The sequence below is a fragment of the Heptranchias perlo genome, chromosome 30 (genome assembly GCF_035084215.1).
Source record: "Heptranchias perlo isolate sHepPer1 chromosome 30, sHepPer1.hap1, whole genome shotgun sequence".
NCBI lineage: Eukaryota > Metazoa > Chordata > Chondrichthyes > Hexanchiformes > Hexanchidae > Heptranchias > Heptranchias perlo.
Window position 1 is genome coordinate 16,826,820 of NC_090354.1, and position 19,618 is coordinate 16,846,437.

The 19,618-nt window shown below is 41.9% G+C and overlaps 1 protein-coding gene across 3 annotated transcripts in view; it reads left to right on the forward strand.

The window, feature by feature from the left end:
- The window catches only part of LOC137299956 (neurabin-2-like), a 199,498-nt gene that overhangs the window by 142,444 nt on the left and 37,436 nt on the right, over nt 1-19,618 (forward strand). For all 3 annotated transcript variants that reach the window (XM_067968986.1, XM_067968985.1, XM_067968984.1), the window contains one exon: nt 3,845-3,980. In XM_067968986.1, the coding sequence (XP_067825087.1) occupies nt 3,845-3,980 (136 nt within the window). The remainder of the gene's footprint in view (nt 1-3,844; nt 3,981-19,618) is intronic.

Here is a 19,618-nt window from a genome sequence, read left to right on the forward strand (position 1 = left end):
CCATTGTTCCCAAGCCATATAAATGTGCCATGGCATGTTAGTTTAGAATCTGCATTCCATATGAATGCTGAATGCCCCCTCTCCAAAAACCATTGGTTGGTATTTTACTGAAGGATTTCATTGTAAAATCAGCATGTTAATTCTAAGTGCAATTGATTTGGGAAACAAGGGTTAGTAGAAAAATTCAAACCTATGTTTGAAATCAGAACTGATAATGATAGGTGATGTAAAATAGGATAAAACAATATGTTACAGTTATATTCCACAAATAGACTTCCCTTAGGCATGGATCTACAGACATTTCTACAAATAGGTCATATGTTCCTTAGATGGACTGTAAAAGCTATTTGTAGGAGTTGGGAACAGACCCTCAACATTTAAACAAGATTTTCTTGCTCACAGTCATGGTGCTACTGTCTGATTTTTTAAAAATTCAATTGCATTTGTGAAGGCAAATTCTGATAGTAATAAAACTGCTGAGCTGTCTGTCTGCATAATCCCTGTATTTATAAAATGAGGTAATAAAATAAACAGAAAAATGCAACTAGATAATGGCCACTCTGTTACTGAAATGTTTGCTTAAGGCAGAGCATCTGCTGAACCATGAATTCATTCCCTGTACATTTGCTTAGTTTGCTTAAATGACTGGATGAAGAAAGTGTTGCTCGCTGCATAGACTTCCTCTTAAGAAAGTTCTAATTGTATGTATTTTGCGCTTCTGTAATCAGTATGTTTTTCTCTTTGTTTCTTCCCCAGTGGAGATGCTCATCAGTGCACCACCACTTCCTGCTGGTTGAGCAGGTGGTAGAGTGCAGGATGCAGATTAGAGTCAGCATTTCTCCCAGTCAGCTGGCAGGCCCCACACTTTATGCCAAGTAATTTGGGTTTTAACCTCCTCTTCCCAAGGAGGAATGCCATGTTGCTGCAAAGTGGCCCAGCTAGGAACTGATAAATTTCCCCAAAACCAAAGTAAAGGAGTACGGGAATCAGGATTCTCTGGAATGTCATGTCTTGTCATGTTGGTTGTCAAGTGTTGAACCACCATCATACTGTATGGGAGCCAAAAGAATGAGAGATAGGCAAGAGATGCTTATAGTTTTAAAAAAAACAGTGAGGTTGTTGTTGGCATACTCAAAACAGTCATAGCCCAGGAATTACCGTTGTGATATTGAAATGTGTTTGTGTGAAATTATTTTGTCTGCAATTTTATTGGAGGAAGTTAACCCACTTAACACCCTTGTTAAAGTAGCAAGGTAATTTCATACAAAGCCATTAACCATTCGCCCACTAGTATCACTCACTGTCATTTTTAGGCTTAAAGTATTGGAACAGCCATCAAGATTTGAGATATTTGTTATGTGAAAGTAATGTCTGCAAGAATGTGTTTTAACTAGAATAGTTTGAAATCCCTTCGTCAGTTGGAATTGTTAGCTAGGCCAATAAGAGGCAATTCTGGAGGAGTCAAACGGGGCTAGCCACACATACAAAAGTGAGATCACAGACCATGCTTCAGGAGCCGTGGCTCAAACGCAAGCCATGAAAATTCAACCTATCCGACCTCTGCTAGGTACTTACCTGTGTCAGTTGATGAAATAATTGTGCAGAAAATTGAAGATACACTGTTTACTTTCAATGTTTGAGAAAGGAGACAATTTCACTTACCAAATTAAGGATGTAAATGAATGGCTGGCCACCTGGTGTCAAAGCAACAATGCTACCTTCACAAATAACTGGGAACGTCATCAAAATAAAAAGGACTGGTCCAGGAAAGATGGGCTGCACTGTGATCAAGTAGGAATAAAGCAGTTTACAAGGAACATTGAAGCAGCAATTGAAAATCATTTAAACAAGATAGATTGGAGGAGGGCAGTGAGATAACCAGATCCCAGATGGGATGAACCATAGAGTAGAAATAGTCAACATGTGGGTATTAATGCCGTAACCCTGAGCTCAGGAAAAGCTAACACTGGGGACATGAAAGAACTCTACATTAAGATGTTTATATATGAAGGCCAGAAGCATTAGAAATAAGATTGGAGGCTGTTGTGGCAGTAGGAAACTATGATGTGATGGGAATATCAAACATGACTAAACCCAAAGGATGGAAATCAATTTAATATTCAAATGTGTAGAGTGTTGAAAAGGACAGAAAAGCAGGTGGTATTGCCATATGTCAGAGACTTCTGAGAGGTAAATGAAGCTGATCCTCTGGGAGGTGGTAAGTTATAGCAAGAACTACTCTTAGTATAAATCTCTAATGTTAGAAAATCCAGTCTAACATTAGGGGTATGTTACAGACCACCAGGTCATCACGAGAAGGAGGACAGTTTGCTCTGCGAAGAGATAAGAAGGGTGTGTGAGAACAGGAAAGTTATTTTAATGGGAGATTTCAATCAACCCAATACAAATTGGGCACACCCAAGTGTTTAGAGTCAGAGTTGGTAAATGTAATGGATGACTCAGTGCATAGGGAAGCCACAAGAGGCAGTGCTCATCTTGACCTGGTATTTGTCAATGACCCAGGCAATGTACAGGAAATGGAAGTCATAGCGCCACTGGGCACTGTTACCACAGTATGATTAAGCTTAACGTGATCTAGGACTCAGTTACACCACAAACCAGTAACCATGTTTATAACTTTAAAAGGCTAAATTTAAAGACGTGAGCAAAAAATTAAATGAAATATCTTGGAGGAGGATGTTTGTCAACATTTTGGGAGAAGACAAATAAAACCCCTTTAAAAGAATAATGCTGGGCATGCAGAACATGTCCCTATCTAAGATCAGTAAGCTCACTAGCAAGACCTTAAATGATTAACAAACAAATAAAAATGAAACAAAGAGGAAAAATTGCCTGTGCAAATTCTGCATGGAGAATGGGGAAGGGCTCACTAGGATAAATATAGAATCACGCAGAAACAAGTTCAAAGGGGATCAGATGAGCAAAGATGGACTTGGAAAGAAGCAAAACATAATAGAAAAATCTGTCAGGACTATAGCAGCACAAGGGCTCAGAGAAGAGGTGAAAATGTTAAAAGATGTAAATAGGCTTGAAACTGAATGATTATTTCCTCAAAGAATTCACAAAGGAAGACATGAAAAACATGTCCTCCTCAAAAAAAGAGCACCAAGGCAAAATTCAAGACTTCAATAGAAATGAGATGGAAGTCCTGGACAAGCTGAAATGGCTTAAAACCAATAAATCTCTGGGGTTAGATAGTCTCTATCCTAGAAATAATTAAATGCAGCAGTGGGGGAATGTTGGGTCTTTCTGGATGGATGAATTAAAATAGGCCAAATGGCCTTCCTCATCCTTGAGGATTTTGTGAAATACTGGAGCTCGCTAATTGTAATGGCACACATTATGAATATGTAATATGCCAAGAATCCCAAAATATGTGTTAAATTTAGCTCTGTCCAACAGCATCTACGCATACGCTTTGGTATTTTGATAGAAATACAATAGAAACGATGGAACTTATGGACAGCCATGGTTTGTCAATGTGTCTAAAGGGCCTCATTTAAAACATAAACAAACTTCAGTGTTCTACTGGCAAATGTTCTAATTTCTGTTGTGAGGCAAGTTGCAAGGTTTCCATGCTGCTCTACCAGTTTGCAGTCTGGGAGCACCATTGAGCTCATCGCTACATTGGAAACTTGTGCCTTTTGATCAGAATCTGGTCCAAACCCCTACTATATTCCGTTTGTCTTTTTGAGACGAGTTATTCAAATGAATCTGGTTTTGGAACTAGTTTGAAGTAAAAATGGCTATTAAAAGTAAGCTTTGTAATATTAGTGAATGGATTACAAATAAATATATTTACGATATATGGCATTGGTTTTAGGTTTCTGATTGGACGGGAGAAACCTGGAGAAACCAGTGAAGTGGCTCAGCTGATTCGTCAAACCCTAGAACAGGAGAGATGGCAGAGGGAAATGATGGAACAGCATTATGGGCAATATGTCGATGATGATGAGGAGGTAAGAAATCTCAGAAATATAATACAGTCTTAAACATGCCTTAAAGGGGGATCATTTTCAGTTCTCATTTCATTGGCACTGGAACTTCCACAATGTATCATATTAAAGAAGTAACGTTCTTTGTTCTGCATGCTTCACACACTGTATGACTAAAGCCTAGCTTGATAGGTTCTGGGCAAGTAATATGTTGAGCGTGCACATGAAAATGTTGTCATGATGTTGCAGATAGTCTGTTAGTCGCGCATTGTATAAAACCCCAAGACCTGCACCCTTGTGTCCGTTCAGTGTTCCCCAGCAAAAGGTTTCTTTCGTCAAACTTCTTGTCACCAACAAGTTTTCGACAAAGGGATTGAATTTCCTCGTGCGTTCTCCCCATTGGCCAACTTAACTCTGGAAGATTTGCGGAACCAGTAAAGAAAGGTTATAAATGCCGTCTACACCATTTCTCCGGGGTTTCCGCAAAACTTCCACTGAAGTTACGATGGCCAATCGGGAGAACTCCCGCAGGTATTCACCTCCAAACTCTCTAATTGTTCTACAGCAGTTGCTTAGATTAAACAGACAGAGTATCAAACATCCTGTCAATTAGTGCAGTCTTTTCAGGTTATGTTTCCTTTTTCAAGTTTCCCTGTAGCCTAAGATATTGACACTGGGTGACAAGCCTCCAGAAACTATCACACTTGTCCTTTTTGGTCAAGTACACAAAAGAAAGAAAAGCTATTCTCTTTGGGTTGTATGGTAACACCAATTACCCAACTTATGTTCATGACATGGCCATGTAGAAGGGAAATCAAGCAGTCAAAACTAAACAAGAGCATTTAGCATACAAGAGGCTAAGGCACAAATGGAATTTAACGCTCGTCACAGTGTATTCCAGCAGGACTGTTGTCATATGGTATAGGGTCAGGACTGACCCACGCAATGCATCTCTTGCATCTAAATTTATCATAATTGGGTCTGCATTTGCCAGAGGCCTTAAGTACTGTGCAGAATGCAGTAGCCAATCATGATCGCTGATGCTCACAATTCACCTAAACATGACGTGGGGTTCACAAAATACACCCGTAAGGATCTGTTGTCCAGTGGTTCCCACATTGCTGCAAATAAGCTGGACAAACAAAATAAGCCGAAGAAATCATTACATTCATTTTTTCTTTGATAAACACACCAATCAATGTTGAGAAAACACTGGCATCACTCCAGTGTCGAGGACTCAATCTAAGGTCACCTCCTACTTTCATTTGGACGAAGAAATTATTTCTCCATTGTTTTATCCAACACCACAAAAATTATGGCTAGAACATCATTCTCACTGTGTAGAAGTCCATGGAGTTCTATTATGTATCTTGCACCGGGTAATCTAGGCATCTCAACAGTTATTTGTTTCCCATAGTGCAAAGACGTATGGCAAACCAGTGACAAAATAGAAGAGATCAAAATGGATGGCCGATTGCATCATACATTGCTGCCACCTTACAGTAAAGAAACCCAGGGGACATTCCACCCACTCAGTGGCTGCTTCCTGGGCATCTCTCCATTAAGTTCCAATTGATACCATATACATGGCTTCACAGGGAAATTCTCATACATTTGTTTAATGTTACTTTCAAGATTTATTTACAGCATATAACAACATCAGTCCTGACAGTTAATGTTATGGCTTCTGTGCAGGGGTCTCCTCTTCCTACGTTTGTCCCTATACTTTGGATGCAGAATGAAGAAAAAAGATAATGTGCATCCTCTACACAACAGTCCCATCCATCCATCCATCCCTGCAGATCCTGCAGGAGTATAGCTATGAAGGGCAGGGTTTAGCTTTAAGTGGTTTGTTCGGTTTCTGTTCAGCTTCAGGTCAAAATCAGCTAGGCAATGGTGTAGGTCCTGGGGCTTTACATGATGACATTTTCAAATGCATGCCCAGCCCAGAGCTTTCCAAGCTAGGCTATACTCCTAAGGCGTGTGGAGGCTGCAAATCATTCGAAGAATGAAGACCCTACCAGGCAAATAATCTATCTTACTTATCATAAAAATTGAGTAAAAGTCTTGACAGTGATGTTGCTTGCCAAGTCAAGAATCAATGTGAGTGCATCTCAAAGAATGCTTTTCAATTTTTATGCTAACTCTAAACAGTACAAATTCTTGTTTAGTTGGCTGCTCGTTGTCAGCCCTGCATCCTCTGGTTTTGGATTTAAACTCTACTTAAAGACTGGGAAACTATACATTCTATCTAATACTGGGAGCTGGGCCATAAATAAAACGTGGCGCCCATCTCATCTGCTGCGCTTGCCTAAATAACGCTACTGGGCCAATGGCATTTATCATAAAGATGATTGCAACCTGTCCTAAAAATGCCCTCAAAGGTATCTGGTTCATTACAAGTATTCACTGTAATGTCCTCAAAATAGTTTAAAACATCCTGTAGAGTCACAATCCACATTCACCTGAGGAAGGAGGAAGCCTCCGAAAGCTTGTGGATTTTAAAATAAAATTGTTGGACTATAACTTGGTGTTGTAAAATTGTTTACAATTGTCAACCCCAGTCTATCACTGGCATCTCCACATCATAAGAAAGTGAAGCTGTTATATTTGAGAGTTTGCCTTTGCTGAAAATAGAAAACGGTGTGAAAGATTAACCAAACCTCTTGATCCTTTGAGGTCTTTGTCAGTCTTCGGTAAAATATTATAGACAAATTTACATGAGGTTATATTTGTCAATACGGTAATGCTGAATAGTACAAAACACAAGTCTCTTAAACCAGTGGATAGTTAGATTGGGTATATGTCTGTAACATTCAGCTGGCTTTTGACTCTATGAAATTAAAAACCTATAGATTTTTCTGTAAACGACCACAGACATCAAACAATTTTGCTTTTGGCTGTGAACACAATAAAAACCTTTACCTCTGTGACTGCACAGTCCTGCAACCATTTTAAAACGTAGATTAAAAAATCAGTTCCATGTTTTGCTTCAAAAGACAGAGGGGGTGAAATTGGTCTCGGGCGGTAGTGTAAAACGAGTGATAGCGAATCGGCAACTCCTTTTGCACCCTGCCCGATTTACTTTTCCATTAAGTGAAAGCAGTAGCAGAATTTACAATGTTTGCTGGTCACAGATCCAACAAAATGCAATGAAATTATCTCCACTTTTGGGACTATAATATGATGTGGAGATGCCGGTGATGGACTGGGGTTGACAATTGTAAACAATTTTACAACACCAAGTTATAGTCCAGCAATTTTATTTTAAATTCACAAGCTTTCGGAGATTTCCTCCTTCCTCAGGCAAATGTTTTAATAGTTCACGCAAATGAAATCAAGTGTAGTTTTGCGTTCATGTTTGTTTTTAACTTGTATTATAAATCGAGTTCTCAGTGAGTAACTGTGGGACGGTATTCTGATTGTGAAACTACTTACTGACTCATGAACATGTTAATTCTGAGACATGCAATCTCCCTCACTCTTGGTATCCCACATTCACTCAGTGAGTTCCCATCATGTATTTATAGTGGAGATTAAGAATGGAAATCAGCTTATTTTTGGACGTAATGTCACAAATACTAATGCAACCCTCAAAGGATTATTGAAATTCAAAATTTAAAATGATTTTGTTCTTTTTAAAAACAAAGTATGGCTAGGATTATGTGCATACAAAGGGGTTGATTTATTCATGTGTGTGTATTTCCTCTTAAAAGTTCGGTAGTTGAGGCTCCGGCGAAGGCTCATCCAGTGAGTAACTGAGCCAGATGGACCAGAAAAGTTCCAGATTTGATCACTGGTTCAATCACTACTCTGAAACCCCTTTTGTGCTGAGTTAGTTGCTAACAGTGGTAAACGTGTTACAGTTGTGCTCAGCACCCCCTTGGTCGAGGAGGCGAAGTCAGGCAGAGTTTCAGCTCCTAATCACTATTTGGCAACCCCTGCTGGAAGTGACCATCAGGTGAGGCCAGGATCCATCTTGGCTGGGATGCTCCCCCATAGTCAGTCGCCCGCCGACACCCACTGTCTAGGCTCACACGTGAATAGTGACCACTTGGACGAGGTACCAGAAAGCAACTGGCGTCTATGGCAAGCTGTCAGTGGCTTCAGGAGAGGAGAGGACAAAATCATCAAGAAAAAGGGAGGAAATCCAATAGTAAATTAAAGTATATTAATGAAAATAAGTGGGAGAAAATATTACAGGAGGGTGGGGAACAGGTGAAGTGATGCTTTTGGAATTTTGCTACTGCTTTTATGCCAACGAAAGTGTGAGTTCCCTAAGATCACGCATGTCTGGTATTATATCATGTCAGATATGGCATACCATTTGAAAATTCACCTGATCCAGATTGATTTTCAGTGTGTCATTATCTTTCTGTGCATAATAGTGAGCCCATTCTTTCCATCGTGGAATGGGTGGTCACCTCCATCAACACACCTGTGGAACACCCCATGATGCAGCATCTGATGGCCGATGTTGCGGCTTCCATTGCAGCACAAACCGACGTCATCAAAGATCTGCAAGTTATGATTGCAGCTCAGACTGCTGCAATGGAAGCTCAGACTGCTGCTTTCTCGACTCTGGGGATCTAGCAGTCTGTTCTCCAGCTGATCACCAGGATTGCTGAGACGCCGCCACGGTAGAGTGGCAGCGGCGCCATGGCAGTCGGACCTGCTGTCCTCTCTCAGGACCGTAATGAAGGGATAGCCCTTGTCGTCCAGTAGCCAGCCTTTGACTTGCCGAAGCAGGTGAAAGATAGCTGGCATGTTGGACTGCCGCATGACGAAGGCATCGTGACTGCTCCCAGGGTAGCGAGCATCGTCCTCCATGATTCGATGCGTGTGGTCGCACACCAGCTACACGTTCAGGGAGTGGAAGCCCTTTCGGTTGACAAAGACGGCCAAGTTGATATGTGTGTGCAGTCAATGGCACCCTGCACCATGAGGAAGCCAGCAATGCGAGCAAATCCCCGTGCTTACTGGTTCTGCTTGTCGCTGTCAAGAGGGAAGGTGATGTACCTGTTCCTCATCTGGTACAGTGCCTCTGTGACCTCCCTTATGCAGCAGTGCACTGCATACTGCGAGATGTTGCACATGTCGCCAGCAGAGGCCTGAAATGATCGTGAGCTGTAGAAATTCAGCACCATGGTGACCATCACAGCCACAGGCAGTGCTGTCCTTGCCCTGCTCTGAGGCTGCAGTTGTGGCCGCACCAGTTGACAGATCTCAGTCACGGCTTCCTTGGTGAACCTCAGGCACCGGATGCAATCCTCCTCAGTCATGTTGAGGTAAGAGAATTGATCCCGGAAGACCCTCATTGGATACAGCCTCCTGCTCATTGCCCTGCACCTCCTCATCCTTCCTCTCCTCGCAGCTTAATCTACTATGTGTGGCCTCTCTGCATGCTCCCAGTTGCACTCAGTGCCCAGCGGGAGCCCAGCAGACCACCCATGGTTGCCAGGAACGTTGTTCAACCACAGTTGTAATTTTCCGAACCATAAGGCAGTACCTGCCAAACCACTCTCAAATGTACTCTAGGAGCTCTCAGTAAGTATAGGGAGCTTCAAAAAACACTTCCTATTCCACCAGCAGCCAGAAGCAATAATCCAACAACTAACCTGCAACACCTGCATGGTCCCTTTAAATAGTGCTGGTGGGGGGTCCTGCAGGCAATCTAAGACACGTTCAGGTGGTCGCGGTTTAGACTGTGCGTTGAGTTGAGCGTTAAGTGCCAAAATGGCGTCTATCACTTTAAATCAGCGTTGCACACTGATTGCATGCATTTTCTCCCTACTTTACATGCTTCCGGCGTTCGGTATTTGCACATGCGCTAACTCTTGTACCAAGATGGCATCCAGCGCACATCATGCTGGAAACATGCATGTGCAGCCAAGACGCCATCTTGGATGTTGGAGACACGTGTAGCATTGAAACAACGCCCGCTGCTTGGCCCAATTTAGCACCCATTGTATTCTAATGCAATAGGTATTGAATATACAAATTGAGATGTAATGGTGAATCTATATAAAATCTTAGTAAGACCCCAGTTGGAGGTCTATGTGCAGTTTTGGGCTCCACAGTGCAGAAAGGATGTTAAAGCAATAGAGAGGGCTCAGTGCAGATTCATTAGGATGCTGCCTGGTACGAGGGAATACAAGAAACACTGGGACTGTTTTCATTAGAACGGGGGATTATCAGATGATTTGATAGAGATTTTGAAAATTATGAAGAGATGGGACAGAGTATAAAAAGAGACTGCTTCCAGTGATTGAGGGGTCTAGAATGAGGGAACATAGATATAAGATTGAATGTAAGAGATTTAGGACAGAGAGGAGCAGAAACTTTTTTACACGAAATTTAGTGAGGCTGTGGACTGCACTACCAGTTAGTGATTAAAGCAGAGACCATGTCAACATTCAAGAATATGTTGGATAGATGGTGGAAGGAAAAGGGGAAGAGAGCAGGCACATGAGATTAGGGCTACTGCTCATGTGGAGAATAAACATCAACACAGACTGGTTGGGCCAAATGGCCTTTTTCCGTGTTATAATTTCTATGCAACTTATTGAGTGTACACATTGCAGTGTATGGAATTCCTAAAAAAAAGACCACTGCATTGAGAGGCCAGATTATTAAGTAACAGCAAAAGAAAATCCCAGAAGCTCAAATTTATTAAAAGATCAAACATAATAAGACAATAACAAAAATGCCTTCAGTACAGAATACAGTCCAAGTCATACTTCGTGCAATGATATGTTCCACTGCTTCCATGCTTTCTCGTTTGCCGTATCAAGCCACATAACTGATAATTGCATTTTCTGTTCTGAACTGTATTGTAGGATGTAGAACTATTTTCATATGGCACGAGCAGCACAGCCAGTGACTTCTTCAACAGCAATAACAATAATAGCAACAGCTGTCTATTTGTAAAGGTTTGTTACAATGGAGTGGTTTTGGATTTGAAACCAGTGCATGGTGTGGTCTCTGCATTGCCTTGCTTTGGCCAGCTCTTTCTCTCTTGTGCCTTCTTTCCTATAGACATTAAAGGCTAGATTTTCCACTTTGGTGGAAGAACAGTGGAAAGTCAGCATGGCGGACAATATGCCTGCCCAATGTCTCCGTCAGTGACCCCACTGAATTTCCTGGGATCAGCCTAATTAACATCATTTTGATGAGCTCCAACCAGGATTCCTACCTGCACTAAGGAACCTGCCTCTGGGAGGGGGGAGGAAAATGGCTGCCCTTGGCCTAGAACACCCGTGGCAGCAAAACAGGTCTGGCTTCCTCCAGGGCAGCTGACGAGGAGGACCAGACTGATTAAAATTCACGGGGTTGGGGAGTGCTTCTGTGTTCCCCACAGTTGGTTGCACGCCTTTATTGAGCTTACTAAATTTTAAATGCCTTCCACCCCTGCTTTGGCAGCACTGGACTCCAGGAACATGCTGCCATTCCTTGCATCCAGTGTTGCTACTAGCAAAATGGGATGTAAGATATCACTCTCTCATTACTGCCCCCTTTGAATACGGTAATCCGTCTTTGAGAAGACATATTCAACGTTTGTCAACACCTTTGGTAGAAAGTCCCAATGACAGGAAGCAATGGGACATTCCCCAACCAATTCCCTCCACCCACCACCACGGAACTGCCTGAGATCAGGTGGAAAGGCAGCAGAAAATCTAGCCTTAAAAGTCTTTTTTTTGTGTAAATTTGTAAATCAATCATTAAGTTTGCAGCAGAAACCTTAGAGAAAGACTTCACCATCAGGAACCCTTTTTTAAAAAGGCTGAAACAGGTAATTGTGGTTAACTTGCTGCTGATATGTCTTTTTTTTTACTATTTGCCAGTAAACTGCAAGTGCTGATGTCTTTATCAGGGAAATTCTCTTGGAAGAATTACTGTTCAGTCTTCAAATTTATATATATTTTGGGTAATGAATGTCAGTTTTGTGGAACAGAACACAATTCCTCTTTTAGGAAACTGTCAACATCATACATCAAACACTTCTAGGTCACATTTAATGTAGGTCAGATACCGAGTAAAGCTCTTCCTGTTTCCCAGTAGTGACCAAAATTAAGCACAAGTTTTTTCCATTTCCTACTCCAGACGTTGATTGCTAATTTAATGCCTATTCTGGACAGTTTTGAACTTTATTAAGAACCAGATTGAGACTGCCAAACTTATTTCAGTTCCATCATTACAGCTGGCAAAGGGAGAGAGAAATACAGGCTGTGCTGGCTTCACACATGTGTCCAAGAGGTGAAAGATCACCTCTCCACTCCATCATGTCATTTGTCATCTTGCAGGAAGTAGTAGGGCCGTTTTTTCTCTCCCAACCCCCCCCCCTCCCCCGCCCTGCCAGGAGCACCATACCTGAGGTGCATTGTGACTGTTAAGGGAGCTGTGGACAAATTTCCTGGCCCGGTGCCGGGCAGAGCCTAATGATGGAAATGGTGGGGGGAGAAAGAGGAGCACAACTGCAGGCTTCATAGGCTTGCAGGTGTGCTCTTGGCCACTGGCTTCGGTGCCAGAAGATCCTGCTTTAGAAGGAAGAAGAGGACCTCTCCTTTAGCCCGGCTTCATCTTTAGAGTGCTCCCCAGGACACCAGTCGACTCTCTGGTTTGCAGAGGGTCCAAGCTCAAGCCCTACCACTGGCTTTTTACGGAGCTCCTCCGTTTGGGCGCCCCACGTGTGGCCGCAGTGGAAAGTGAAGCAAGAGGCTGGGAATGCTCCTTCCAGCCTCATTTGAAAACTAATGCTGGGCCTTCACCTATTGCAGGTGCCGGGCCAGTTCCACTCAGTTGAGGTTGCCAGGAATTCCTGAGGCAATATAGTAGGGGAGGGGTGTGGAGACCAGATGTAACGGGTCTCTCTGCCTCCTTTTCTTCTTTGCTGCAGCTGGTAACTCAGTCTTCCCCAGGCGCAGCAAAGAAGAAAATCTCCCCCAGTGAGAGAGCTGAATTCATACAGATAGTTGAGATAACGCTGGGATAATAATTGAATCAATCAATGTTAATGCAGCTCCCTCACGCAGTCAGACTCAGAGTGGCCCAGATTTTCTGCTTGTCTGCTTGCCACCCCATAATATCCCCCATTCATTGTAATCAACAGGAAAATCACGAGCTGGCGGCATAGCAGGAAACCCAGGCCAGTAACTCCTTCACACAAGTTGTCCCAAAGGTCATCAGCATTCTCTTCAGAAAAAGTATTCAGAAAATGAATAGAATTAAAACAAAAGTATGCTGAATTTAAAAGAAAAGAAAATCCTTTGGTGACGCTGAAACATTGTTTAGAAATGCCAATAGATGAACAGTTTTGAACAACAAGTAGTCACTTGATGATTATATCCCATCCACACCGAACTGTTTGGACATGTAACCCACCATAATAACTCCTTTGTCTACCAAATGTTTTGCTGTATTTGTTGGTTCACCACTTTGAATTAAATTGATTTTACTCAACCATATTCACTGAAATCTTTTCCGAATCAGAGTAGAGCTGCACAGCTTCAAAACGTGGCCCTTTTCTTAAAATAATGAACAACATTTTGTGTTTGGAAATTTTAAAATATTCCAGACAGTGTGTTAGTGTAGTGCATCGTAACACCAACAGATGGTGCCACAGAATGGTGTGACTGAGTATGTGCCTGTAATCCCACTAACAGACTTCCCGACTGCAAGTGTGTCTTTACAGTGACGCACCAAATGGAGGTCAGACACTTCCCCAAAACAGGAGGGGGGAATCAGAGGGAGAGTCATCACCAGATTGTTCTCTCAAACTTCCCAGCAGTTAGTTCAGAAGGGCACAGGCTGAGGCCTAAAAGCAGGCCTCTGCACTAGGATGGATGCATGGTTTGAAGAAGAAATAGAGGAAGTTTTTTTTCAAATTAAACACATGAATACAATTAAATCGCAATTTGTTAATAGTTGTTCTCACCGCACAAAAGAAATTCTATCTTTACGGATGGCAGACTTTAGTTGTTTTACACTAGACACTCCTCAATAAGTTTAAAATTGATTCTGTATATATTGCTTTCCCTTCCTTACACATCTCTAAACTGCAACTTTGCAGCAATGAACTGTAAAGGTCTTTTCTATATCACTTAGACTGCCACTACTTCCCTACCACTTCTGCACTGACGCAAAATTGACAGTATGATCTAGATAGCAGATCAGCAGTATTGGCCCAAGCACTAAAAATCACCTCAGAAGGTGGTTTCACACCCATCTGTCTTCGCATTTGGTGTCATAACTCAATTCCAGTGCAAAGTCACTTTTAAAAAGTGTTCAAGTGGACTGAAGCAATGATTTCAATGTTATGAGGTTGTGAACACTCCCGCACATGCTTTCAAGACATTGTGGGGGTGAAATTCGGCCATTTAGCACCTGTTTTTTAGGCACTACACAGCCAACTAAGCCTCGAAAATGGGATTTAAAGGGACTGCTGCTATCCTGGAACGCCACACTCCGTCCAACGCACTGTCTTAACCTCGCATAGCTGAATATGACTTAAAGGACATGAAGGACCCCCAACCAGCACTATTTAAAGGGATCATGCAGGAGCTACAGGTTAGTAGCTGGATTACTTCTTCTGGCTGCTGGTGCATTTGTACGTATTTTTGGAGGTTCCCTATACTTGGATAAAGTTTCATTACTCTACAGGGAGTGGGCTGGCTGGCTGACAGGCAACAGCAAGGGCACTGGCAGAGTGGCAGGGGTGGGAGCAGGAATGCTGTCATCCTGAGAGAGGACAGCAGATTCGTGTTCCATGGAACCACTGCTACTTGCTGCTTCCTGTTACTCCCCACCTTCTGCAAGAAAGAGGGAAGTGTGTCATTGAGTGTCCTGCAAAATGTTTGGGTGATGGCTGTTCTGGTTGAATAGCTACCAGTGTGGGTGAACTGTTGAGTTGTGGGTGTGAGGCTTGTAACAGTGCTAAGTGTGTGAGGGTGAGATATAGCATATGATTTGAATGGTTGAGTACTGACCGAAAGAAATTGTTGGTAGGTGGGTGATGGGGGTGTAGTGAATTGAGCAGTGGATGAGGCTAGTGGTGCAGTTGGTACGATATGCCACTTGAAACTTGAACTCACTCACCTTAACAACTTGTGTTAAATCATTGAACTTCTTCCCGCACTGCATCCATGTTCTCGGAGCTATGCTACTGGCATTTACCTCCTCTGCTGCTTCCTCCCACTGCCTCTTCATCATTTGTCTGGAGGGCCTCCTGCCCCCCTGCGGATACAGGATGCCCCTCCTTCTCTCCACTCTTGCACCAAGGCCTCCAATGCATCATCAGAGAAACTTGGTGCACACTCTCCACTCTCTCCCAGGTGTAGCCATTCTTCAAACTATTACATCACAGATTCAGTTTTGAAACGACCCCCACCACTTCTTGCAGCCACAGTGCGCCTTCCATCTAAGAGGTGCAGGCTGCCTTTAAGAAGCGCGAGCCACTCGCAATATCGGGGTGCCCTGCTGATGCGTGCAGCCAATCAACAGTGCAGGTAGTGCTGGCTACACGCAACAATCATTTAAAACAACAGGCAGCACGAATGTAACATGCTGCCTGCATCGCAACAACCGAGCATGAGTTATTCGCGAACAGCGATCCCAGCACCTGTTTTCAGGGGTTATCCAATTTAACTCCCTAAAAATTTATTGGGAAGGGAGTGCAGCGCTGCGCATACATCTAAGTGAACATGCATGGAGCTTCCTCCTGCTAGCCTCAGGGGAAGGCCTGATGGCATGCACCTTGTAGCATAACTGTGATCTGTGGGATATACATCACAATCTACCTAACAGGGATAGGGATTCAGAACTCTACATTCAGATTTGGGGGATCCAAAATGCAAGTCCTGAAAATCTAAAATTTTACACAAAGGCTTTAGATGAGTGGGGAAGAGACTGCACCAGTTGGTCCTTGCAGATATGCCCATCACTTTATTGCACACACACATTCTGAAAGCACAACAAATTCAGTGGTATGAAAAATGTATACATTTTTAAGGCCTCACTACCAGTATGAGAGACCATCATTATACCAACTAATTTGAGTCAATCACATGCAAATTGGACCCACACCGAAGCCTGCAATTTTTCTCAGTTGTTTTGCTCCATTCGCGCTACTGACCCATACATATGGGCTCCTGAGAAATTTGACAGTCTGGCCTTTAGAAGTTGGCTTCTTAAAGGTACGTTGGAATTGTTATTATAAGCTCAACTGCAGCATCATGGCAATTCCTTTGGCACTCCTAGATTTGGAGGAGGTCGAGGAGTTTCTATGGAAGGAAGAAAGGGAGATGCTATTACATCTGAGGTGTTTGTCACCAATTCACTCTCTCCCCAGGAGCTGTTTGTTAAGGCCCATACATAACTACCCAGGTATGTCAAAAGAAGCACTGCCTTTGGTGCCTATGCTTCACCAGGGAGACAGTCAATGAATCATGCTGTCTCCTTGAGTTTGACCTCAGACTACTCCCACCACAAGTGACAGCTCTGCCCATGACTGGAAAGGTGACCACAGCTTTAAATTTCTATGCCACTGGATCCTTCCGGCCACTACCAGGAAAGTTTGCCAAAGAAGTAAGTTATCTGTACACTGATGCATCAAACAAATGACAGAAGCCTTGTTTGCCGGGGAAACAATTTCATCACTTTCCCCATGTGAAGGAGGTGGCAGCACAAGATGGCACAGCACTTTTTTCCAGATTGCAGATTTCTCAAAAGTACACAAATTTGTAGATGGCACAAATATCGCCAACCCCATGCCCTGCTTGAATGAGCAAGGGTTCTATTCCAGTAATGTCCAGGAAGTGTCAGGCCACAGAAACTGAATCAAGCAAGTGAATGCCCGATATTTTGATAGCAGTCACAATGCCTTTATGTTGTGCCAATCCGCCATCCCAACATTTGAAGAAAAATGGCACCCTCCAGAGTTCTGGCTGATGACCCCTTTTGAGAAACTCATGCACTGCTGCAGAATACAGATACAATGAGGCTCATGTCTAACAGAATTCTGATGGAACATACCATTGACATGCTCAAGGAGAGATTTTGCTTTTTGGAAAGATCATGGGGGTCCTTCTGCAAAGCACTGTCAAGGTCTCTAAAATTAAAGCCATTTGCTACAACTTGCACAATTTCAAGGACGCTATGCTTGAATGATTCAGCAGCCCTCAGTGTATTCATGATTAATGTGAAAGCCCAAAGTGATGTAGGGAATGTACATCTGTGGAGGCCAGCTCATTGCTGTACCATTGCATGCTTGCATTCTCGTACGGCATTCCCAATGGGACTTTTTCCAGGATCACCAAATCACCCTGTATACCCATCACTAGATAGCCCATGAGAAGGCATTTGTCTGATACTAGATTACTAAATACAACATGTGTATCCCCATCAGATTCCAAGGACTAATGCACATCCGTCATTCAATTAAAGCTACATGATTAAAGCCCTCTGTATTAGTTAGTATTACCTTAATATAAGTCACATGATTTCTTAGTTGTGCAGTAAATGTATTTCAATCTCACTAAAAGGACAGCAGGTCCAATCCTAATGTGGCACCGTCTTGTCTCTGCTCAGATTTGTTGCTAACATCATTCTTCCTATCACTCCCAGCCAGCAATAGAAAACCAAAGTCTAAAGGAATACTTTTATACATAATATAAATATATATTTTAGCAAAAATGATAGAAACAAAAGCAGGTGACAAACTAATATGACACTTAAGTGCTTAAAATCACCAAAGCAAGAGAAAGCCATTGAGTAATTTGTGCTGTTACATGTTATTTTTAGCTATATTGCTGGCTATGACTTTTTTCATTATGCTATATATTTTAGACATACTTCAAGGATGAGCCAACCTTTGTGATATTTTCACTGACTTCGAAAGTACTTTATACTCATGATTTAAATGCCTCACTTCAGTTATCAAGTGTACCTGGATTTCAAAATTTTATCCCAAAGCACTGTATAATCTTTTGCTGGCACCTAGTGGTAAAATAAGGAAAGTTCTTCAATATTCATTATGCCTAACGTGGTTCTATTGGGAACATTTTATTGTTCTTAAAAAAAAACCTACGGAGCAGGGGTAGCCAATCAGTCACTCAACAACTAGAAAAAGAAACTGTATACCAATGTAAAGCTGCAAGTTTCAAATGTAGCACATTGACAGTCTCACTGCAACCACAACCAGCAGAAGCATACTACGCACTGGCTGCATATACATCAAATTTGTGTTATTGATTTCTGAGCAAATCTTTTGCTGAATTCACACCGTAGTATAAACAGAACAGATTTGGCAACGTAGGAACCAAGTTATATTGTGTGCTTTCAATAACATAATATTATAAAGGGGATATATAGACCTGGAATGACATCAGCCATGATCCTATCAAATGGCGGAGCAGGCACGAGGGGCTGAATGGCCTAGTCCTGCTCCTATGTTCCTATGACATTAGGGAGATGCAAAAAAATTTTTTTAACTAAAAACAGAAAATGCTGGAAAACACTCAGCAGGTCCGGCAGCATCTGTGGAGAGAGAAACAGTTAACATTTCAGTTTTTTTAAATTATCCAGTTGATGGGAGAATACTTACCCTACATTGTGCTTTAAAATGGAACGCTTTTGACAGTATAGAAAATTGAAGGAGTATAGGAAAAACCAGAAGGAAGAAGCTAACCCTGCCTTTTGCTAATTGTCTTTTTGGTTTGCTTAAAGTGTATTCAGCATATATCACCTATTGGGAGGTTACAGTAGTAGTGTTGAATACAAGCATTTGGAAGATGTGTGACGCTTCTTATATGCAGATCATTGTAAACAAAAGTCACATGAGTTCGGCGTAAAAGAAAAAGAACTGCTAGAGATTGTGGGGCAAAAAATTCTTTTACATTTTTTTCAATGGCTGAAAACTAAGAAAAGAAATACATGTTACTTCTGAGCACAATATTTCAAGTATGAATAAAACTGGTGAGAATCTTTAAATTTTCTGGTTGTTATCTGCTTCATGTAATATCCTATTCGAGGAAATAGCTTCATTGGACTGACTGGCCTTTTATCATTTGTGATTTTCCTTATGTTCTTATCTTGTCTGAGAAAGAGAGCCATAATGGTGGTTCTTTCTACTTGCCTGTCTCCCTTTCTGCGCCAAAAGGACAAAAATTAAATAGCTCAAGAATTAATTCATCAGCTTTTACAGAACTAGCTACCTGAAGGGTAAGCTTTTTAAATTGATATTTTGCTAGATGTTTGGCAAGGTGGAGCAACATGGTAGATAGTTTTGTAACACCAGGTGGGGGATTTGTGGGTGTTACGTTTAAAGGCACTATATACATGCAAGTTATAGTTGTTATGGTCACTTTTGGTTTAATTTGCAGCAATTTCATCATGTCAAAATTATTAAATTATTTTAGAAGAAGCAGGATGCTGCATCTTCTAAAATAATAAAAAGACAAATGGTGTTGATGTTGCAAAAACAGCACAGCACTTAAGAAAATGGAATTCAAACCTGTGTACACGGTAGCAATTTATAAAACCTTAAACAGTGGAAAGTCTTTCATTAATATTATCTATAAGATTGCAACTTCAGGCAAAGTCCAGTTTGGCACAGTAGAGTAAAATATGTCACTTTGAGGTCTACTTTTAGTTATAATAAATTGTTG